Consider the following 21,775-nt stretch of genomic DNA (forward strand, 5'->3'; position numbering starts at 1 on the left):
GTTACTGAAGCCCGTGTGCCCAGAGCCCGCGAGCCACAACAAGAGAAGCCACCGCAATGAGAAGCCCGCGCAGTGCAACCAAGATTAGCCCCCGCTCGCCGCAACTAGAGAAAAGCCCGCGTGCAGCAAGAGACCCAATACAGCCAAAAGTAAATAGATAAAATAAATAAATTTTAAAAAACACCATTGTCTAAGTTGCTCACGATTGTACATAAACTATATATACAGCACAATCTGACCTTGTTTTAAACGTGCACACAACATAAGGTATATGTATATATGTGTGTGCACGTGTAGATACACACCCACAACGGGAAAAGGATGGAAGGAAATACGCCCAAATGTGAATGGTGGCTACATCCAAGTGGTGACATTACACTAGGCGTTTTCTTTTGTTATACTTTGCTTTATCTTCCAATTTTCCACAGTGACTATGACACTCTTTTATAATTAGAAAGAAACGTATAAAAGTAAACCTCGCTTAAGAGATAAGGAAGATGAAATGGTGAACATAAAGCACATCGTTATTCACATGTCCTACGTTCCTTTTAGAACACGTGACTGGAGGCTGTGAAGCCTTCTTTAATACATGCACTGTTCACAGTGGAAAAGGAAACTCAACAACGGAAAATCTGAACGTGCAAACTGGGCGGAATTATTTCGATGCCAAAAGATGCAGAGCTTCTGCAGGCCTCTCCTTCCTGCCCAGGGAGAAGGGGTGGGCGGTACCGGGGCCCGGGGGCAGAGGACTCGGGCCCGTGGTGGGGCTCGAAGTGGGAGCCGAGGCCCCCCGTTTCGGGGTGACGGCTGGTGGCCGGTGTCTGTCACTGCAAACCTGAGGGCCGGCCCTGCAGCTGCTGGGCCTGCGGGACCCAGAGTTCCAGTCGGAAAGTGGAGCTGCCTGAGACGGGGCACCTTCTTGGGGCGTCGGGAGGAGCCCAAGAGGGTGTGTGAGGTTAGAGGCCCGGACACCCTGCAGGGAGCGAGGTCGTGGACACCGGTGTCGCCCCTGGGCCAAGGAGGAGGCATCTCCCTCTGATACCATCTGAAGAGCCTTCTGGTAAATGGGTCGGTGCTCGGAAAAGAAAGCTGAAGTCGCAGGTGAGAGACGCTTCCTCCTGATGGCGCCACCTGTGCGGCGGGACGCGCGGGCCCCGGGGCCTCCTTCCCAGCACGTGTGCTCCCGGCCAGAGCGCAGAGGGCACCGGATCCCTTTGGCAACACCCGCAGCCCGAGGTCCCCTGCTCACACGGGGGAGCCTGAGGAAACAACTCCGTCCTTGACCTGGACGAGATTCTGAACAGTGACCCCCGTTCCCTGCACCCAGTGCACCAGGAGTGGCTGCTGCGGCGAGGCAGAGAGCCTGCAAGAACTGTGAACGTCTCCAGAAAGTCACCTGCTCGCCTGTACGTTACGTTACCTGAAGCTTTCTGCTGTTCTCCTGGGACTAAGTAGGACACACACACGCACTCAGCGGTGCACAGTAATCTAAGCCCGTCAGTAATCACGTCACACACGATGGTCTCAACACCCCAACTAGAAGACAGACACTGTCAGGGCAGGTAAGAACACAAGGGCCAGCTCTTTGTTGTCTGCATGCAAGGGCCCGCTTAGAATACAGAGACACAGACTGAAAGGCGTGCCACGTTAACACTCAGCCAGAGAAAGCTGCGGCAGCTACGTAGCTTCAGACAGAAAACAGCCTCCGTCGACAACTCAAGAAACAATCGTTCTTCCTTAGGTCCCTCCGTGCGTGAAAAAGCGCGAGGGCCACGGGAGGCCGAGCGTAAGGACGGGCTCAGGCAGGCCCCGGGACAGCGCGGCGACCCCTCAGAGGTCAGGCGCGGGTGGCAGGCGCCCGTCCCCGCAGGGGCCCCGGCTGCTGGCCGACTGACCAGCCGGTTGAGCAGCCCGGAGGCCTGACCTCGCGTCTGTGTCCTGGCCCTTCCCTGGGAGGGCAGCAGTGAGTCACTGTCAAGGACGCTGGCGGAACCCCGAGGCCCACCTGCCCGGGTGGCGGGAAGGTGCGCTCAGGTTCCCGACAGCAGCTCCTCGGGGCGGGGGGCAGCGGGCCCCCTGGGGCCCTGGTGGTAATGGCAGCCAGAGGGGACAGCAGGCCCCGGGGGTATGAGTGCACCCTGGCCTTCCTGGTGGGGGGCCTGCAGCCCACGAGGCGCCCTGTCTGCCCTGGCGGCCCCGCGTCTGAGTCGTCCTCGCGCTGCAAGTCCCGAGAGCACTTACGTCGGGAGGCGTTTCCCAACCATTCCTATTCCTCGCTCTCTCTGTTAGTTCATCAGAGGTTCGTTTTAACAAAGCACAAGCCCCGTGCCTCGGGCCAGGAGCCACCGCGATAAGAAGCCCCGCCCAGAGAGCACCGCCCCGCGGCCGCCCGCCCGCCGCACTCACCGGCTGGCACAGGGCTCCGTCGATTTTCGCCTCCATCTCCCAGATGTGGTGGCCGTCTGCAAGAAAGGGCGCGAGAAGTCCGTTACTCTGTCCTGACCGGGCACTGCCCCGAAATCACACCTGGATGCAGGCAGATGGGACTCGGGGCGGGAACCCTCTGATGAGAGGGTCCCCCCTGGCCCGCCGGCCCACTGGCAGCTGGTGCGACCGGGGTGCCGCACGTGACTGACCGGCTGGAGAGAGGCCACGAGGCCCTGGGGAGAAGCTCACAGCCAAACCCGAGAGCAGGGGCCTGGTGGGGCCTGGAGACCCCCGCTCTGCAGGAAGGCGCCTCGTGCCAGCGAGCGTCCCCAGCGCCAGCCCTGGGAGGGTCCACGCTCGGGTCCACGCAGCGAGCCCGGAGGAGCGCGGATGAGCCCGGTGAGAAGGGCGCCGTCTGGGGACTCGGACCCGGTCTGAGTCTGGCCTGCGGTGTACAGGGTGGGCGCGGGGCCTCGCTGCCGGGGCCACAGAGCCCTCGCCTGTCTCGGGAGCAGAGTTATTCTAATGAGCAGGGGCCCGGGAGCCTCGGGTCCTGCCCCGATTCAGGGGAACTGCCGGGTGAACAAGAAAATCCTCTCTGTGACGGTGCTTGGCCGCATCAGGATACAGAAATGCAAAACACAAGGTATTTTTAACCTTACCCTGTGGCGTTTGCATGTTTGAAAAAAACTGAAAAGGCTCCAGTGCCGTGAAAGAAAGGGTTTATTGTCCCCGGACCAGGCCCTCGAGGGAGCCGGAGCCTGGAAGCCTGCCCTCTGGGGTGACGGAGCCGAGCCATGTTCTGGGAGCTGGGAAGCCCTTCTGGCAGGCACGCTGTTTGCGGACTACGTCTGGCCGTTATTTCGAGTTAATAGATGTCAGTCTCCTAGAGGGGCCTCCTTCCTCTGCATCTTGTATGAAGTCGGCTCCCCAAACAAACCATTACAGCTGGACGGGCTGAGCTGTTGCTTATTCTCTGTTTTCCAAGAAGAAATGTGTGTGTGTTCCAAATCCTAAATTATAAATAAATTAGACAAAATCTCCTTTTTCTCGCTGGCAGCGCTGGCCGGGCAGGGGCGGCGGGTGGAGCAGGGAGGAAATGTGAGTCACAGAGAGGCTGGACATGCCAGGACCACACCAGCCCCCCGGGACGCGGAGGGGCCCGTGCTGAGTGTCCACCAGATGGACCCACTCGGTGATAAGACAGGGGCCGGGGGCCCAAGGGACCCACATCCACCTCTCCTCGAGGAAGAAATAACCGGAAACGGAGAGAACACCCACTGCCCTTACAGGCATCAGGAGTTCTGCAAAGCAGCGAACGCTCCAGAGCCCTGTGAGCACAGGACTCGGAGAACGAAGTGCCCTGACTCCGGGCCCATAAACGAGGGAGGATTCCAGTGGCTGTGCAAAGCGCTACGGGACACGGGCTCCTGCGCGGCGCAGCCCAGAACTGTCGCAGACGCGGGTGCACTGTCGGGCCCCCCACCGGTTTGAGGAAATCGAAGTTACTCTTCCTGTCACCAAGCCTCCCGTGTCCTTGGTGCCTTTTAAGATCAACAAGTTTTCTCCTGACAAAGCCCATCTTTGCCCCTTTCCCCCAAAGAGCTTTAAGCGCTAAAACCTGAACTGTGGGCAGCCGCTCACTCTTTTGTCGACAGAGGCTGACGGGCCTCCCGTTAGAAGGAGAGGGGAGACTGAGGCCGCTGGGGGCCAGGGACGCCCAGCGTCACCCGGCGTCCACCTCACCAGCACCCGCCCTCCGGGAGGGGCCTGAGGCCAGACCAGCCTCCCGGGAACGCTGTTGCAGGTTCACCCGTGGAACAGAAATTAAGGGAAACGCAGGCGTGCAGAGGAGCAGGCAGTGGGGGGCGCACGCTGAGGACACGCAGGGCGGGAGGGGTCTCTTCCCTCCGGGGCCTCCCGGGCCTCTGGGACACCGTCCTCGTCACAGCACCCCCCTGGGGGCCGGAGGTCCCACTGTGTGCACCAGCTCTACGAGCCAGCCGGGCCTGGCCACCGGCACCGTTTCTGAAAGCGCAGACCCTTCGAACCGCACCACTGAAGCCCGACTCACAGGCCCGGGGCTCCCCGTGTCCCCGTCACCCTGGCCCTGGGGGACTCTGCCCCGAGGTCTCGATTCTGTGGTCGAGTCACAGCCGAGGGGCCGGCCTTGGGGATCCCAAGCGCAGCATGAGCTCTTAGAGGCCAGCGTCTCCTCGGCCAGAAGCGCACACACAGCCCCGCTCGGGGACAAGACAGGAGGAGCCGCCGAGGGCTGGTAAGGGCCTACTCTGTCGTCACACGGGGACCCTCCCCAGCGGCACCCGCAGCCCCGCTGGCTGCTGACTCCCCAGAGCTGCCCCGGTCTCCCTCGGACGGGAGGCCTCTTCTGCACAGGCCCGGCTGGGCGGCCTGTGCAAGTCCGGCCTCCACCGGGAGGGGAAGCGGTCGGCCCTGAACGGCCCTTTGTGCTCCAGCCTTATCAGGAGCTCGCTGGTTTTCTCAGTAGGAAACTGCGCGCAAGCCCAGAAGTAAAAATACTCCGAATCATCAGGGAATTCCCTGCAGCGTGACTCATCAGGAAGGCTTCCCCACCCCACCCACGGCCCGGAGGCTTCCACAGCCGCCTGGGGGGGGGGGGCGCCTCCACGGGACAGGGCTGAGCGGGGCGACCCACGGAGGCCGGAGGGTCCCCAGCAGCCTCGGTCTTTTCCGGCCCTCCGCAGGGCCGGCGCGGGGGTGCGACCTCTGACCCACGCGTGGCGGCGCACTCGGGCCCTGGGAGCCCCGCGGACCGGCAGATGTGCCTCCAGAGGGAGGGAAGGTCCAGCCTCTGCGGCACCTCTGAGGACCGACACCCCTGCCGGGAGCGCCCAGGGGAGCAACACACGTGTGCCCTCGGGAGCCCGCGCACGGAGCCACCGCGGCGTCACGGGTGATACCGACGGCCGTCCACGGTGAACGGTGACCAGGACGTCCACCCTCAGCCCTCAGATGCTCCCGTGGGATGGACCTCGAGGACCTCGCTGGGTGGAGGAGCTGGGCCCCCAGGATGCCCCGAGCAGGCAAATCCGTGGAGACAGAAAGCGGTCCTCGGCTGCCAGGCTGGGGAGGACGCGGGTGACAGCCAACGGGCGAAGCTTCTTTGGGGGAGAGCAGAATGTCCGGGGATATACACGCTGGGCTCTGAATAAACCCAAGCCCCTGCACTGTAAACGGGTGAGCTGCGCGGTCTCTGAGTTACATCTCAACACGGCTGACGTGGAAGATGAATCCTTCCACGCAGCCGCACGCGGCATCGCCACACGTGGTCCCGAAGCACGCGGATGAGGCCAGAGCGGTGCCCTCGCTGGGCCTGAGCTTGGAGCCTCTCCTCCTGCCGTGCCCACCCTCCCCCCACCCCCGCTGCTCTCCGCCCCTCCCCAGGAGGGACCTGTGCCCACTCTCTGGAGCCCTCTTGGGGAGGCGCCGGGAGGGAGGGACACGGGAGCCGGACCGAGCCGAGGGGGCACTCTGGCGACACGCCCCCCGTGCACAGGACGCCTCCACTCTGGCTACCGCAGCCCCTGCAAGGCTCACAGCTGCCTGCACACCCCCGCACCCTCCACTGCAGGCGGCCGTGCCCTGGAGGGAGAGGTGCAGCCGGGCCGTGAGGTTGCGCTGAGCCCACCGCCCGCCCAGCAGCTGCAGCCCGCTCCCCTCCCCAGCCTCGCGCGTGCGGACCCACGAGGAGAGCCCTGCAGGGAGGGGAAGTCCCCGGGGACAGGGGCGAGGGCGCGTCCCGGGACACCGATAAAGGGGAGAGCTCGGAGCCGGGAGGGGAAGGGCCCTCGGGCCCCCGACGCCAACAGAGCCTGCACCCCTGACACCTGCCCGCCTGCCCACCCCCACGAGGGGTGGCGTGATCCCTCCCAAGCCTGTTCAAGACGTTGTGTAGTTTAGAAGCATGGGAGGGTCACTCAATTCCGAGGCCAGAAAGTGAGACAGAGCCTCCTTAGGAGAAGAGGGGCCGAGCCGCTGCTCTGGTCCACTCACCGGGGGTCAGGGCCGTCTCCCGGACGGTCAGTCCCGGGCAGGTCGCAGGCTGGGGCTACCGGGAGCAGCAGCTCCCACGCCTCCGCCACCCCACGAGTCCACGGCCGGAGGCGTCTCAGCCCAGGGCTGCCCTAAGGCCCCACCCACAGAGGTCAGCCCATGACCCCAGCCACCCTCGTGACGCGCAGTGCCTTCCCCAGGTCAGCGCCCGAAACGTCGGAACACGGCGTCCCCCCCGCACCAAGTCTCGGCTTCTGGGTGCAAGCGGCGCACCAGCCAGCGGGGTCGGTCCTGCGCACGTTCCGGAACCCCTGGGGCCAACAGCCCGAGTGCCAGCTGGGCGACCGGCGAGTGACACCCGGCCCGCAAGGCGCTGCCCGAGACTCCCCCCGGCGAAGGCCGGACCCCAGGAGCCAAAGGGCCGCTGGGCACCACCCAGCCGGGGTGGCCCCATGACGACCCGACTCTGATCCTCGTCCGTAAACGGGCAAGGTCTGCGTGTGGTTCAGCGTGGCCTTCCCCGCAGGAAGCAAGTCCTGCTTCCGTTTCAAGGTCTCAGGAAAGCCGGGACGCGACCTTTCCTTCTAGGGCCTGTGTCTGTTGGCTTGGGGGCCTCAGTAAGAGGCGTGACAAGGAGGTGGTCTGGTCGTGTGGCAGGCGGTCACGCTGGGCCCGACGGCCCTCCACGTCTACACCCTGGGTGTCCTACCTCCACGTCTGGGCAGGCTGGGACCTGGTGAGCCCCGGTGCGGTGCGGCCCCTGAGTCCGGGCCCCGAGGAGGCCTGGCGCCCGTGGAGGGGGCCCGGCGCCTTGCGCAGGAGACCCGGGGGCCACGGCTGCGTCCAGCCACACGCGAGGGCCGGCAAACGGCGTTGTCTGCTGAGGCCGCCAAGGTCTGGTGAGGTCTGTTGTGGAGCAGAAGAAGCCGAAACAGGCTTCGCACGGTTTCCAGGAATTGCAGAGAACGGGCCGGGGCCGCACACAGCGGGACTTCCGGTGTCGGCGTCAAGAACCTGGTAACGTTCGCGGCAACGGAGCCTCTGAAGCCTTCCTCTCTCCTGTCTCCAGAAGAGGCAGTTCGCCTCCACGTGGGCGCTCGCTCTGCGTTCTCATATATTTGTCAGGCTGTTTCAACTGTTCACGCATGTGTACAGGTATGTCCCCCGTGCACAGGTCTGAAGAGAGACCCCCGGATCTCCAGTGGGAGACGGGGCGCAGCATCTCACGTCCTGCAAGTGGCCCTGCCGTGGCGTCCTGCACCTGCCGCGCCCCCTACGTGCGCCTGTGCCGGTGGCCACGCACACACACGGCCACCGTGGGAGGTGTCACCTGACGCGGCGGCCACAGCTGTTGACCGTGAAGGCCAGGCCCTGCAGCCTCCCGCCGGACACAGAGGCCCCCGAAGAATCACAGGGCGGCTCCGGAAAATTGTCACTGACGCAGCCAGAGCTGAGCGTGGCTGGTCCGCGGCTCTTTGTGATGGGCCCCTCGGCCACAGACGGGGGCTTTGCTCCTACATCCCAAGGGCTGTCTCCTTCGGGGACCCTGCTCGGTCACCACGATGAGGACACAGGTGCCGGCGGGCCTCAGCCAGGACGACCCCGGAAACACTGAGGACGCTCCGAGCGCGGCCCAGTGCAGACACGGTGACGCGGGGCTCGGCTCCCCCCGCCGCGGCCTGACGTGGCAACGTTCGCGGCAGCCACGGTCCTGCCCCTGCGGCGGCTGCCACGGGGCCACTGCCCACGTCCAGAGGCTCCGGAGGCCAGGCTCACTGTGTGCGCAGGCCTTGCTGCCACCAACCGGGGGATGAAGGAACCTTCAAGCAGACCAGGCGGCCTCGTCGCAAGCCTAGAGGACGATTAGGCTTTGGATCTAAATCGACTTCAGTGGTTTCTGCCCCCGCAAGTCAACCAAGAGAAGCCCAGAGACAGTTCAGCTGGCCGGGCAGCATCGGTGCGCACCGTACCAAGAATGCAGGCAGGGGCCGAACGCGTGTGGACACCTGCCCGCTCCTGAAACCTCCGAGCCGGCACGAGAACGCGCGCAGACGTGCCCACGACCCCGCGTGGACACGAGCACGACGCCATCTTCACGTCCCCCTTGTCGCACCGTGTTCACGGGACGTCGGGTCTCCACTCGCTTGCTGGTTCCTTGCCTTCTGCCTGCCAGACGCAGATCTGCTGCAGGAGTGAGCGGGCTGGGGACGGGCCCCGACGTGACAGCGAGTGACTGCGGCGCTCAGCCGGCCCCGGAGGCCGCGTGAGGACGGCGGCCAGACATCCGAGAACTCGGCTGCACTGCAGGCGGGCGGCCGCGGTGAAGGCCCCGTGAGTGGCCCACGGTCAGCCACGCCAACCCAGGAGCCCCACGGGCACCCACGACAAGCCGAGGGGGGTCAGGGGACGCCTCACAGTCTCATCCTGGCACCAAGGTCAAGGTCGGGGCTGACTGGTCGAGGAAACGGCGAGGGGCGTGGGCTGGTTCCCACCACAGACGTCTCTGTGCACGGTGAGGACGCGGTGAAGATGCAGCACCAGGCCTGGGCTCCCCCGCCCCGCCGCCCCCCCACGCACTGCGCATGTACACACGTCCAAAGCACAAAAGCTTCCGTTATTTCAGAATTCACCTTGTCCAAAGGGGGGCTTCCCGGGAACACAAACTCCCCCCCACCATCGCACTTGGTCGGGTCTGCTCCATCCTCTAAAACACTTCCCAATCACACGCACGATCGTACCGGCAGAACAAGGTAAACGTGAGAGACTTTTAAAGCCCATTTTGATTGAAGTACTTAGGTTTCCTGCAAACTGTACAAAATCAACCCCATTACGGAGGCTGAGGGCCTCCGCGGTTTGCGGTAATCAGCGTGGGCCCTGCTCTGGCGCTCGGGAGAGGCACCGTGACTGGGAAAGAGAAGGCGAGGAACAAGGCAGCGGGCCCGGACCCCACAGAAGCCCCCTCCCCAGCCTGGGGGCCAGCTCCCTGCAGGAACCCACCCCCAAAACAAACTGGAGTTTGAGAGAGACAGAAGGTCCACACGCTCCCCCTTATTGCCACGTGGCCATGTGGTGGGGCCAGGCGTCCCGGGGCAGGAGCCGTGCCCCCCTTGCGTCTCCCCGCAGCACAGTGAGGCTCGTTGCCTGGTTCCCCAGACGCCAGAGGGAGGACACCCTTCCCCTTCAAACCGGCAGCCCCCTTTCCCGAGCACACGTGCAGAGGTCCACACAGGCGTGCACACACGCACGGAGCTGCCCAGAGGCCACTGTCACTAAAAGAACAACAGCATCTGCCTTTGCGTCTTGGGGCTCTGTGCTGACAGGGCGAGGGCCTGAAGGGTGCCACGGGGGACAGCAAGGTCTCCGGGCGCCTGCCTCGGACGGTCTGTGGTTCTGAGAAACGAGAAGACGCATCCGCACGCGCAGGCCCAGCAGCAGGAGCCGGTTGGAGCCCACGAGGGCGGCGCCCGCTAGCCAGGCAGACGCGGGGCCGCCCCTCGGCAGAGCACAGCCTCTTGGAGGCCCCGCACCTGCAGCCCCTCGACGGCGGCACCGCATGCAGTGGCCCCGGACTGGGCACGGCACCCACGGCCACCCGCGCCCACCTCCTGCCAGCCAACCTCGCCGGCGCCCAAACAGCAAGGGCTCGATGTCGGTTTTTAAAGAAGATACCTGGTGCTTTCTCCACGAAAATGACCTTGGAGTCCTGCAGAAAGTTGTGGCCGGACAGGACCATCCTCTTCCCGCCGAGGACGGGGCCGCTGGCCGCGCTCTGCTTCTCCACGAGGGGCAGCTCCTGGGCCGAGCGCTGGGCTGTGTGGGGCAGGAGAGCAACGCGCGTGAGACGCCCAGGCCCCTCTGCTTGGCCCTCGCGGGGCGGCCGCGACAGCCTGCTTTCCGAGAGCTCCCGCGTGAGCAGTGAGGCCCGTCCCCGGTACACGGAACAGGAGTAACCACACGTGGTCCGTGTCTTCACAGGCTTACTCCAGTTTAGAGTGATGCGGGAAGGCGGCCACGCCTCTGACTCGTCGCGTGGAGACAGCTCACCTCTCGGTGAGGAGCGTGCACACGCGTGTGTGTGAGCGAGCGAGCGCGCTCCGCTCGGGTGACTGACTGCCAGCAGGAAGGGCCTGGGGAGGCCGTGGGGAGCCCTGCTGGTGCCGGGGAGGCCATGGCCCGCCCGCCGGGGGCAGCCCGGAGAGCAGGCGCCCCCAGCCAGGAGGTGGGATGTGGGGGCCCGTCTGAAGCGGGCTCTGGCTTTGGGGCTGGCGGCCCACGGGCGGCAGAGCTCAGGCTGACGGGGGGGCGGGGGGGGCGGGACGGGCAGATGTCCAGACGCAGGAGGAGGCAGAAGTCTGGCAGGAGCGGGTGGTGAGGCCGAGCCAGGGGTCCTGACACGGTCACCCCACAACCAGGGGACCTGAGAGGGAGGGTCCCGCTCCACCTCACGGGGAGGGGACCACAGGGCAGGAAGCCAGACCCCACGGCCTGGGGATGGACTTCTAGAGACCGGACATGAGGGCCCAGCAGGAGCAGGGGAAGGGGTGGGAAGGAGGCAAAGACCACACGGCAGAGAAGGGGCTGCGGGGGGAGGACGCCCCGTCGCCGAGGTCGGGCCGACGCTCAGGTCAGAGGCCAAGGCACCAAACCAGGACGTTCCCACCGAGACGGGTGGGCGGCTGAGCCGCGAGGTCGCGGGTGTCCTGAGACAGCCCGCACCGGTGGGGGGGCGCGGGGCTTCAGAGATGAGGGAAGGAGGAGGGCGGACGGAAAGGCTCTCGCTGGGGCAGTGGCCAGTGGAGACTCTGGTCCCCCCTGGGTCCGGAGGCGGGCCCTGTGGGGTTTCCATACGGAGCTGAACCGGTCGCCCGACCCGCTAACAGAAACGAGCAGAGCCACTGCAAGAGGAAGGAGACCCCAGGCCTCAGCGGTCCCGGCTCCTGGGGGACCTGAGTAGTCAGGAGCGTCCACGCCAGAAGCATCTCACCACCTGGGCCCGTCCACGCACACCAAGGGCAGTGAACCCAGGGCCACCAGGGACAGAGGCCTGAGTTACAGCAGGCTTGCCAATTTAGGTCCCTTCAATCCAACAGATTTCAAGGGCAAAATGCCACGTTCTCAAGTTCCCTGCAACGTGAGGGGATTAAGTCAAATTCGGCCACTGCAGACATCTCGGTACTTCGGGACAAACTCCCTTTCCCTCTTAGGCCCTCCTGCAGGCGCCGGGAGTCGGCGGCAGCCCGCACACCACGCGCGCACAGAGGCTGCGGGCGCCCCAGCCAGGGTGCAGATGTTCCCGGGACTGCACGGGAAGGTGTGGGTGTTGGGCTGGACGGGCACAGCTCAGAGGCCGTGCGCACGAGAACCAAGGTGCTACTGGAAAGGCAAGCTGCGGCAGGGGCTGGCCCCGCTCGGCCCGGACACAGGGGGTCAGCACTCACAGCACTCGATGGGGTTGGAGGCGACCTGCAGCGACAGCGTCCGGCCGTTGGGCTGTGGGACGTGGACTCGGAAGACCAGCCTCACCCGCGTGTTCTTCCTCCCGATGTCTGTCTCCCCCTTGCGGAGCTCGATGTCAGAGTTTCTGAGCTTCAGGATCCCGGCACAGTCGATGCTGCCGGAAACAAGAGTCTGTGCTCGGACCCGGACCCCCGCCCCATCCCGGGCGACCGCTCACCGAAGGGTCTTTGCGGCCCTGCCCAGGGGCCGGGGCGGCCAGACACCCACCCGTCAAGTGAGCTGGGGCCAAGGCAGCGGGAGACGAGCCAGCCCCGGCCTCAGGGGCCCAGATCCCAAGCAGGCAGAGCTGCCACACGCTCAGGGCTCCAGAAGCCCCAGCTCCAGTGCCCTGGGCTCGCGTGGACGCCCCAGAGCAGGACGCGGCGTCCAAAGGAAGGCTCCCCGGGCGGCTTCAAAAACCGCCTTCCACTTAAGATTCTGGCAGCGTCCCCCTTAATTCAGGATCCTGAGTTTTCTAGGGCCTCATATGATTTCACTTAATTTCATTTAACTTAACAGTTCCATTCCACACCAGACTCCAGCAGAACAATCCAGGCATCATTCATCAGATGGAAACCAGCCCTTTCCCTCTGTCAGAAGCTAAGGAAACGAGGCTGCACGATGCCTCTGGGTCAGGACCACAGCCCAGCCCGGAGCAGCAGGGAAGCCCTGGCCCTGGAGCCCGAGCCAGTCCCTGTCCCGTGGTGTCTACACCGTCTCTGGGTTGGATGGTAATTTTGGTAAATGCAGCCACCCAAGGAACAGCTGCTGCTGAAGGAAACAGCAGTTCTCTCAAACCATCTGACCTGGTCCGAGGGAACTGTGATTACAGCTCTTGAAGCAAACCCAAAGATTTAGTATGAATTCCCCCAAATCTGTGAAAAGCCAACATGGAGAGAAGGCCTTCCCTTTCTTTTCTTTTTTTTTTTTTTTTTTTTTTTGTTGCAAGCACGGGCTCTAGGCGTGTGGGCTTCAGTAGTTGCGGAGTGTGGGCTCAGTAGTTGTGGCTCGCAGGCTCAGTAGTTGTGGCGCACGGGCTTAGCTGCTCCGCGGCACGTGGGATCTTCCAGGACCAGGGCTCGAACCTGTGTCCCCTGCATCGGCAGGCAGATTCTTAACCGCTGTGCCACCAGGGAAGCCCCTCCCTTTGTTTTCGACTTAGAGGGTTTATGAGTTACAAATCACTTATCAAAGTCCCCCACAAAGCTCTACACGATGTGGCTTCCACACGCGCTCCCTCACCCGCCACAGCCCTGAGCTCCTCGCTACCCCACGGCCGCCCCAAACTCACCCCTGCCTTGGGGCCTCTGCACTCGCTGCCTTCCTGTGGGGTCAGCTCTCGGCTTCTGTGCCGCCCCCCACAGACACGCGCCCCCGAGCTCTCCAACAGGCCCCCGTGCTGATGGGCTCCTGCCTTACGTCCCCTGCCCCAGAAGCCCCCGGGAGAGGGCAAGTCCTGTGGGACAGCCGTGTCCCCCTTCTCTGCTGCATTCACAGCTCAGCACTGAAATGCACACAGCAGTCACCCAGTTCAGGAAGCCACGAACACAGGCCCTACTTGGACACGAGAAGACTGCCCTGCAGCTCGCGAACCAATTCACCTCTAAACTACTGAGTCAGATCTGACCTGCACGTTCCAGCTGGTCACATCGGAGATGCAGAAACCCTCAGTGAAAATACGACCCAGACATACCGGTCTCTTTAATGTTTCAATGCTTGCCTTGTAACCATTGCTCTACCTTTCACAGCGCGTTCACAGAAATTAATGGGTGCCCGTTCGCACATGGAGGAAGTACTACTGACAGCTGTGAACTGAGATACTCAGTTTAAGTGGCAACGTGCACAGGGGCTGAAACCCTAGGAAGAAACAAATCCGTTGTCCCAAATATCTGTAACGTTTACTGAGGTGTTCAGCCCAGGGCACCCAGGGCCCCTGAGCTGTGGAAACGGGGGGAGAGACGCAGGCGTGCAAGCGCCCACCCGAGCCCGCGCCCCCGCCCACCGAGCCCCTGAGGCCGCGGCTTACATCGCACGCATGTTGTTTTCCGGCAGCAACGGGATTTCCAAGACCTTGGTGTTGGAGAGGATGGCCTCGTGGCTGGTGGTGGAGACGGTCTTGCCCGTGATGCGGTGCACCTGGTAGAAGGCGTGGGGCCTCAGCAGCCGGTCGTCCGCTGTCCCGATGAAGAGCTGCAGGGTGAGCGGCTCGCTCTCCATGTAGCCGTGCAGCTGGGGAGAGAGGGGGACAGGCCTGTGAGCGCCGCGCCGACGCCCGGACCCACCGTGCTCCCCGTGCAGAGGCTGGTCCCCCCGCCCCTCCTGCACCTCGTGCCCCAAAGTCTGGGGCCTCTGCTCCGCAGTCGGTTCTGAGCACTTGGCTGCCCACGCTGGAACACACGCGCACAGACGTGCAGTGCGCACCTGCACACACGTACCTGCATCCCAGGGGCACACGTGCCCCGTGCACGGGAAAGCGACGGGGACGGCGGGAGGGGCGGATGGGAGGCAGAGCCGGTCTCTCCGGGCCACCGCCTCCTCCTCAGGCCACCCCTCTGCCCGTGCGCGGGCGACACAGGCGGCTCGTGGGGCCCCGCTCGAAGCTGGGCCGGTGCCACGCTCTCCGCACAAGGCTCCCCTGATGAATTCACACACTCGTCCAAGAGGACGCCATCCACTTTCCCCAGCTCAGTCCAGTCCAAACCAGCAAGCAGGATGCTTGCAAACAAGGCACAAACAGCATCGGCCCTTTCTGGCCCGGCTTGGCAGGTGGTGGCCACGGGCTGCCCTGGTGCCCGTAGCAGGCGCCCCTGGACCGGCTGCGGGGAGCCCCAGGTTGTGGCCCGTCTGCCACCAGCATCAGACCCAACACGGGGGGCCGCGCGTGGCCGTTCTGATCGTGCGGGCCAGCCGGCTGGGCGCACGGTCTTGAAGGCACCGTGTGTGGGCACGAAACCCAGTGAGACTCGGGCCCCAGAGCCGGGACGAGCCCATCGTGCAGCAGGAGCCCATGGGAGAGTGCTGCTCCCGCCTTTCAGGACCTACGCTGGCTGCCCCCGGGCCGACCACCGGGGCGCAGGTCAGAGCCCTGCTCGCGCCCCTGCACCTCTGGCCGCTGCCGCCCTCGGGGTGAGTCCTTTTCAGAACTGAACTTGACTGGCCTTCTCTGTCCAGGTCCCAGCTGACCGTACTCAAGAGGCAAACCCTGAAGCAAGCAGGCAGCTCAGCGCGAGGCCCAGGCCCGGCTTCCACAGGCCCCCTGGGGCTCACCCCCTCCTCCTGCAGAGGCAGGCGACCTGCGTCCAGCCAGAGCCCCACGGGTCCTGACGCAGGACCCCCGCGGGAGGGCGGCCCCACGAGCAGCAAGGCTCGGTCAGCACAGCTGTGCTGCTTCTCTCACTGCAGTCGCGTTCTCCCTGGACTAATTTTAGCCGCCGTGACGGCAGGTAGCAACTGTAACACAGTCTGATGGGCCAAACTAGCGCTGTCCCCGAGAGCGCTGTTCCCGCTTCCACAGCGGCAGAGACCTTGGTACGGCAGTGCCAACGAGGCCACCTGCAGGCCCCGGGGCCGTCTGCTCCCTTGCGGCACCCTCAGGGGGTCGCGGGCCCCTCCCGGCCCTGCGGCTGAGAGGAGGCCACGGAAGAAACAGCACTGGGGTTGCGGTGGGGTCCGTGCACCCTGTGAGCCCCGTCGGGCTCCGTCCCCGCCCTGTGGGACGGCGCCCTGACGGTCACTTCACAGCCCACGGGGAAGAAGCTCGGGCTGGATGATCAAGACCTTCCAAGCCGCACCGGCTCAGGACACGGAGGGGCCGGGGCGCAGCGCAAAGGGCCAGGCTGCCAGGTGACCGAGGGAGCACAAGCGGGGCGTGCGTCAGTGACCCGAAGAAACGGGAAACCTCTGGTCCAGCTGCAGCTGACCGCCGTGACCGAGATCCTGCCACCGTCTCTACGGGTCATTTTTCCAAGTTGGGATGTTAGAATGGAAGCTGAAGCTCCGTCCAGATGAGTGAGTCGGAATTCCGCCGGAAGGTCCAGTGCTGGGAGCTGAGCTCTTTCTCTGCCCTGGGTGTCCCGAGCTCTGTCTTCCTTGCAGAGAACGCACCATAGGCTGCCCTGGCTGGTTTCTCCATTTCCAGTTAGCAGCGCCCGCCTCGTCCCCGCCCCCCCACCGTGGCCTCCCCGAGCTCTCCTCCGTCCCCGCGTTTGGGAACAACTGTCTCTTCAACCCAGAGAAGCGAGCGCCTGCTGTTTCAAGCGTGGTTCAAATCAGCAGTGAACCGTTCATCAAAGCTGCGCTGACAAAGACCCAGCTACTGCGCCGACTTCACTAAATTACGAGATGCAGTCACTTATACATTTTCAGAGCTCAGAGGTCAGTCCCAAACAACGACAGGCCGTTCACGGGAGACTCACGGCACTCAGCAAGCAGAGCGCCGGGGCCCGCGCGCCACCCACCTGGGGCCCCCGGGAAGGACGTGCCTGGGCGCCAGGCCGCTCGCTGGTGGGGCCGAGAGCCGGGCCGCACGAGGGATCCAGGGGGCGCCGTATTAGGGCGGGGCCCCCACAGGGTCAGCGGCTCCTTCCACCCCGCCCCGCCTCCCAGCCAAAAGGGTCTGCATGGTGCCACGACCGCGGATAGGAGACAGCAGGCCACGAGCCAGGACTGACCGCTGCTGGACCGCAGCCCCCGATGAATGAATTTACAGCTTCAGGTGAACGTCCAGCAGCTCTGAGGCTCCCACACGAGCTCACCACGGTGTCCGGTGTCTGTGGACATCTCCGGAGCATTCCGTAGCAGCCGATTAATATTTAACAGCCCGCGTTTGTCACAGGCTGTGGAGGGGCTCCCGGGGGCTCTGCACGCCACCCTTGAGATGTTCTGGAGACGAGGAGGAGCTCCATGCAGGACAGGTGTGCACGGACGGACGCACACGCACATTCACACTCAGACACACGCACGCACACACGCTCTCCAGGCGTGCTCTGCAATTCTGTAGCTGGTTCGGAAGATCTTATTTCCTGGCTGACGGCAGGAGCTTCATGCGTCAGGCTCCCTATTTTTATCGTTTTCACGTGTGACGTGGTGCCGAGCACCCATGGATGTGCTGATCTTCAAAGTGGTTCCTTCCCATTAAAATAAGCGAGCTTTCCTCCTGACCCACAGGTGTCTGGCCCGCACGGACCAGAGGAGAGTCTGACGGGCACGTGCACAGAGGAGGGGAGTCGCTCTCAGGCCTGCGGCTGAACCCGAGCGGCCGTGGCGGGCAGAGAGCTGGAGGAAGCATCAAGTTTACCGCGAGACCCACCCGTCCGCTCGCTGTCCTCCTGGCCTGCTGTGCCTCTCCCAAGGCCAACGCAGAGCCCTTCCCGCTCTAAGGCCGCCACACAGAGAACCTGCCAGGAGCCAGCCAGCGCCTGATGCTCATTTCAAGGTGGGTCCCACTAACACGGCTTAATTCTGCAGAAACAAGATGCCTCTCCTGTTTGAACCGAAGGGCTTTCTTCCTGTGTGGACACATGAGCATCTCTACACACACAGAGTTCAGTTAGGGGGGGACCAGGACCAGCTGGCCGGGTCCACCCAACTTCTCCCTGCTGGGGAGCCTGAGTCCAGTCTTTTGCCAATTTAACGAACCTCCTAAGAAACCTGTACTCTGTGCTGGACTTGACCTACATTTTTAAAACAGGAAATGTAAAAATAAAATCAGAGACTGATGAAGAAACAAGTTTTGCCTCTTAGTATTCCATTTTGCGACCCTTAATACAAGAATATGTAAATGAGTCTTAGGCTAAGACCGTCTCTTGTGTGGCCAAGGCGTACTCCTCGCAGGCCCCAGGCCTCCACATGGCCTGGCCGGGGTCAGACGATTTGAAAATGACAATGTCAAATCCCACGGGACTCACACTGGGGCCCTGCTCTGACGGCACGTAGGAGGCAGCGGACTGTGGGAGTAACTTTGCCTTTTAAAAAACATGCCGTTTCAGTGAAAATGGGAATATTTAAGGTTCAACCTGGAAGATAAACATCTGTTATTTAAAACATGAAGTTCATTTTAAGAGAAGTAATTTAAATACTTCACATGTTCTACTGCACGGGTTTTCTGCCCCTGGCACATTCTACTGTCTGTCAAAATAATATTTATAAAGTGACCTGTCATGACAATGACCTCTCTCTGCTTCAGCCTAAACGAAACGTGCTATTCCATTTTCAGGGTGTAAGACCTGGTGAGCTTCCTGTGCATAAAAGTGTTTGTTTTTAGCCGCCAGGCTCACCTTCGCACTTGCGCGGCAGGGTGGAGGGAACGACTGAGGCCCGGTTGACTCGGTGCTGAAGTTCCCACAGCGGCACGAGTGTCGCACAAAGGACCAGTTAACGGAGGGAAATTACTTTCCACTACGTTTCGAGATGGTACAAACATACACCGGGCAAGAGGTCCCTGTGCACCGCGCAGCAGGCAACTTAAAGGGAAATCATGCATTTCACCCAGACGTAAAATTTGCATCTTTACACAATACCCAAAGGAACTCTGCAGGAAGGAAAAAATCCAGCTCGCAAGCTGGTTCCGCGTTTTTCACCCCCAATTTTCCCAGTACTGGATTAACTTAAGAGACTGCGTCGTGTGAGCTTTCGGTCTCCAAAACCACAGGAGAGCTTTCCCCACAGGGCACCGCCTGCCCCCCACCCCCGCCCCGGCCCGGGAGGGAGGACGGGCCCAGGGCATGCGGTCAGCTCACGGCAGACCAGACCTCAGCTGGGCAGGGCCAAGGCTGTGCTCCTGAGCCCTCCTTCCCCGGGACGGAACTCACTGGAAACACTGCACGACGGACGGGGGCAGGGGCCACCCCCGCAGGCGTACGAGGCAAGCAGAGGGCATGGCCCTTGGTATTTATCACCAGTGCCCAAAGGGCGGCCTCGGGCAGGGCCCGGACGAGGGCTGACGGGGGTGCTGTGCGGGCCGAGGGCTCTGCCTGACAGACACCCACACGTCCACGCGACGGTCACCGGCTGCTGCTGCGGGGACGGCCACCACCGCCAGCCACGGCACGATCACGAGTCCCGCCGGGCGGGGCCGGCCCACAGCGGGGCCGAGCTGGCCACCTGCGCTGACCAGAGCCCAGCGTCCCGTGGAGGAGGAGACTGGAAGCCCGGCTCGGCGAGGCCACGTCGCCCCACCCTCGAGTGTGCAGACGGGGTGCTCGTGGCTCCCCGGCTGCGTGCGGGCCGGGGGCAGCGCTCAGGGAGCCGGCGCCCCCCCCCAATCCAGAGACAGAGCCGTCTGCAAAGCACAGCAGGAGGAGGGGTGGCCAGGAGGACCCGGACCCCGGGTCGCTGGTCGGAGCCATCCACCTGCGAACCGGGCGCAGACACCGGGCCCCAGAGCTCGGGCCAGCGAGCCCTCCGTGGCTCCCGTCCGCCTGCTCACGGGGGGCAGGCTGCGCAGCGAGCGCACCTCCCTACGTCCCTGTGCTGGGCGGGGCCCCGGGAGGGCGGCGTCCGGAAGACCCTCCCTGGGGGCGCTTGGAGCCAAGACGACGGGGCTGTGCACGGGGCAGAGGCCGGGGCCCGCCAGCGGGAGGGAGACCGGCCCTGAAGCTGACGGGCATCCGTGACTCCGCCGCCTGTGGTCGGGCCCCCAGGAGACCCCGGAGCCCCCGGTCGGAGGGGAGGGCCAGCCAGGGCCATGGATTTCCCTATTTTGCCATTTTTATCGAAGACGGTGGTTTCTCACCATCATCTCCGTTACACCGTCTGGCCCCGTCTGGCCCGCCCCCTCCCGCCTGAGCGTTCTGACAGCTGCGCCGGGGCCGGAGTGCCGACGCATAGCTCTGAACTGAAACGGCCCGGCACTCGGCTCTGCCCTCGAAAGACATCAGGAAAACCTCCCGGCATAATGCAGAAACCACAGCAGAATTATGGACAATCATCAGAGGTTCTGCGCCTGAGGCGACTTTTTTTTTTTTTTTTTTTTTTGTGGTACGCGGGCCTCTCACTGTCGTGGCCCCTCCCGTTGCGGAGCACAGGCTCCGGACGCACAGGCTCAGCGGCCATGGCTCACGGGCACAGCCTCTCCGCGGCATGTGGGATCTTCCCAGACCGGGGCACGAACCCATGTCCCCTGCATCGGCAGGCGGATTCTCAACCACTGCGCCACCAGGGAAGCCCATGAGGTGACTTTTATTCTAAAATTTCTGCAGCCTGGAACACAGAAGCCAAAGCTCTTGAATTAGAAGATTTTTGGAGGCTGACGATGTTGTTTATTGCTCTGAAAAGGTTTCCACTGCCGAGCTACTCGCGGACTTTATCCCCCCGTGACTGTACCGGCTGCAGGAAAACTTGAACTGCGCTGTCCTCAGTTCTGCTGGCCAATGAAACTCTAAAACAGGTGTTTAAAAACCAACGTGCCATACCTGAGATCGAGTGTCTGTGCCGTGTGTCAGCAGAACCCCAGCTATCTTTCCTATTATTATTACTGGCAACTTCACTGCATTCTCAGGCTGACACGGTGCGGCTCCACTGAACACCCTCACCCAGACCGCGCAGGCACAGGCAGCTCTTTGCTTTGGGAGGAACATAAATGGCAAATCCCCCGCTCGGCGCCCCGAGCTTCCGCAGAGCCCGCCGGGTCACGGGGACAATGGCAGCAGCTCCCGCGACACAGGTGTGTCTACCAAGAGACTGTCCGGGCCTGTGTGCGCGGCGGCCCAGAAGGAAACGGCCGCCTGCCCGGACGCTGCTGGAAGAGCAGAGGGCAGCTGCCCAGCTGCCCCATGAAAGATTAATCCGCCCCACGGGCAGGTCAGCGGCGTTTGGCTGCCGGAGGACCGGGGTCCGGGCTAGGGTCAGACCTGCGTCCGAGCGCTGTCTCAGCTCCTGGGGTAGGGGACGGGGTCTGGGCTGGAGCAGGGCTGCTGCTATGGGGCAGTTCTGACCCTCAGCTCCTCACCAGGCCCAAGGAATTTCTTCCGCTAGCCTCTATTTCTCTGGCTTTTGTGAAAACCTTGGCTTCCAGGTTAACGATCCTGTCTCAATCCGGTTTCCATAAGAAAAAATGGAGCAAAGCTTTGGGTAAAACAGAACATGCCGTGGACACCAGAAAAGAGAAAGCACTGCTGTTTGTCCGCAGCATTCAGACACCCCCAGGAAGCCTGTTTCTTGAAATGCTGATGCTTCTGGACCCAGGGGTGCAGGGCGCTACAGGAAATGAAAAGGGATAACAGCCGGCTGGCTGGCTGTAAGGATCTGGAAAGAATGACTGGTTCCTGGTGTGTTCCTTCCTCAGCGTCAGCTCAGACATCTTACGTAAGAGAAAAATACCTGTCCCGGCCTATGGGGGCAAACCTGAGCCTCAAAGCCGACCACCCTGCAGAGAGCCCCCTGCACCACGCAGGGCACCAGGCCGGGGCCGGGACCCTCCCCTGGGCCAGCCCGGCCTCCCGCTCCCCACCGCCTGGGCCAGGGGGGTCCCCGCACCCCACCAGTCACCCGGCCGGACGGGGTTACGCTGGTCACTCATAACTGACAGGAACACAAATTACAAGCCTAAAGTGCTGTTTAGGAATTGACAGGCCCCCACGGAGTCTCACGTTTCTGCGACCTATTAATTATTCACACAGGCCTGGCCTCCCGTGTGACGGGCTAGATGCTATCGAGCAGGTTATTTTGGTAACTGGGTAAACAGAGCTTCATCCTTTGACCCCTGGGTCAGAGATCGTGACGACCCCCGGCTCACTCCCCCAACCCCCACGGGGCGGCAGGAACCGGGGACCTTCCCGGAAGGGACCTCTGCTCTCGGGACAGGGACCAGGCATCAGGG

The 21,775-nt window shown here is 63.2% G+C and overlaps 1 protein-coding gene across 6 annotated transcripts in view; it reads right to left on the reverse strand.

Moving 5' to 3' along the window:
- Positions 1 to 21,775, reverse strand: part of NFATC1 (nuclear factor of activated T cells 1) — a 99,665-nt gene that overhangs the window by 43,662 nt on the left and 34,228 nt on the right. For all 6 annotated transcript variants that reach the window (XM_059040474.2, XM_059040477.2, XM_067014585.1 and 3 more), the window contains 4 exons: positions 13,985 to 14,187; positions 11,901 to 12,073; positions 10,132 to 10,272; positions 2,407 to 2,462 (listed from right to left, as the gene is read on the reverse strand). In XM_059040474.2, coding sequence (XP_058896457.1) covers positions 2,407 to 2,462; positions 10,132 to 10,272; positions 11,901 to 12,073; positions 13,985 to 14,187 — 573 coding nt within the window. The remainder of the gene's footprint in view (positions 1 to 2,406; positions 2,463 to 10,131; positions 10,273 to 11,900; positions 12,074 to 13,984; positions 14,188 to 21,775) is intronic.

Source organism: Kogia breviceps, chromosome 15 (assembly GCF_026419965.1).
Source record: "Kogia breviceps isolate mKogBre1 chromosome 15, mKogBre1 haplotype 1, whole genome shotgun sequence".
Lineage (NCBI taxonomy): Eukaryota > Metazoa > Chordata > Mammalia > Artiodactyla > Physeteridae > Kogia > Kogia breviceps.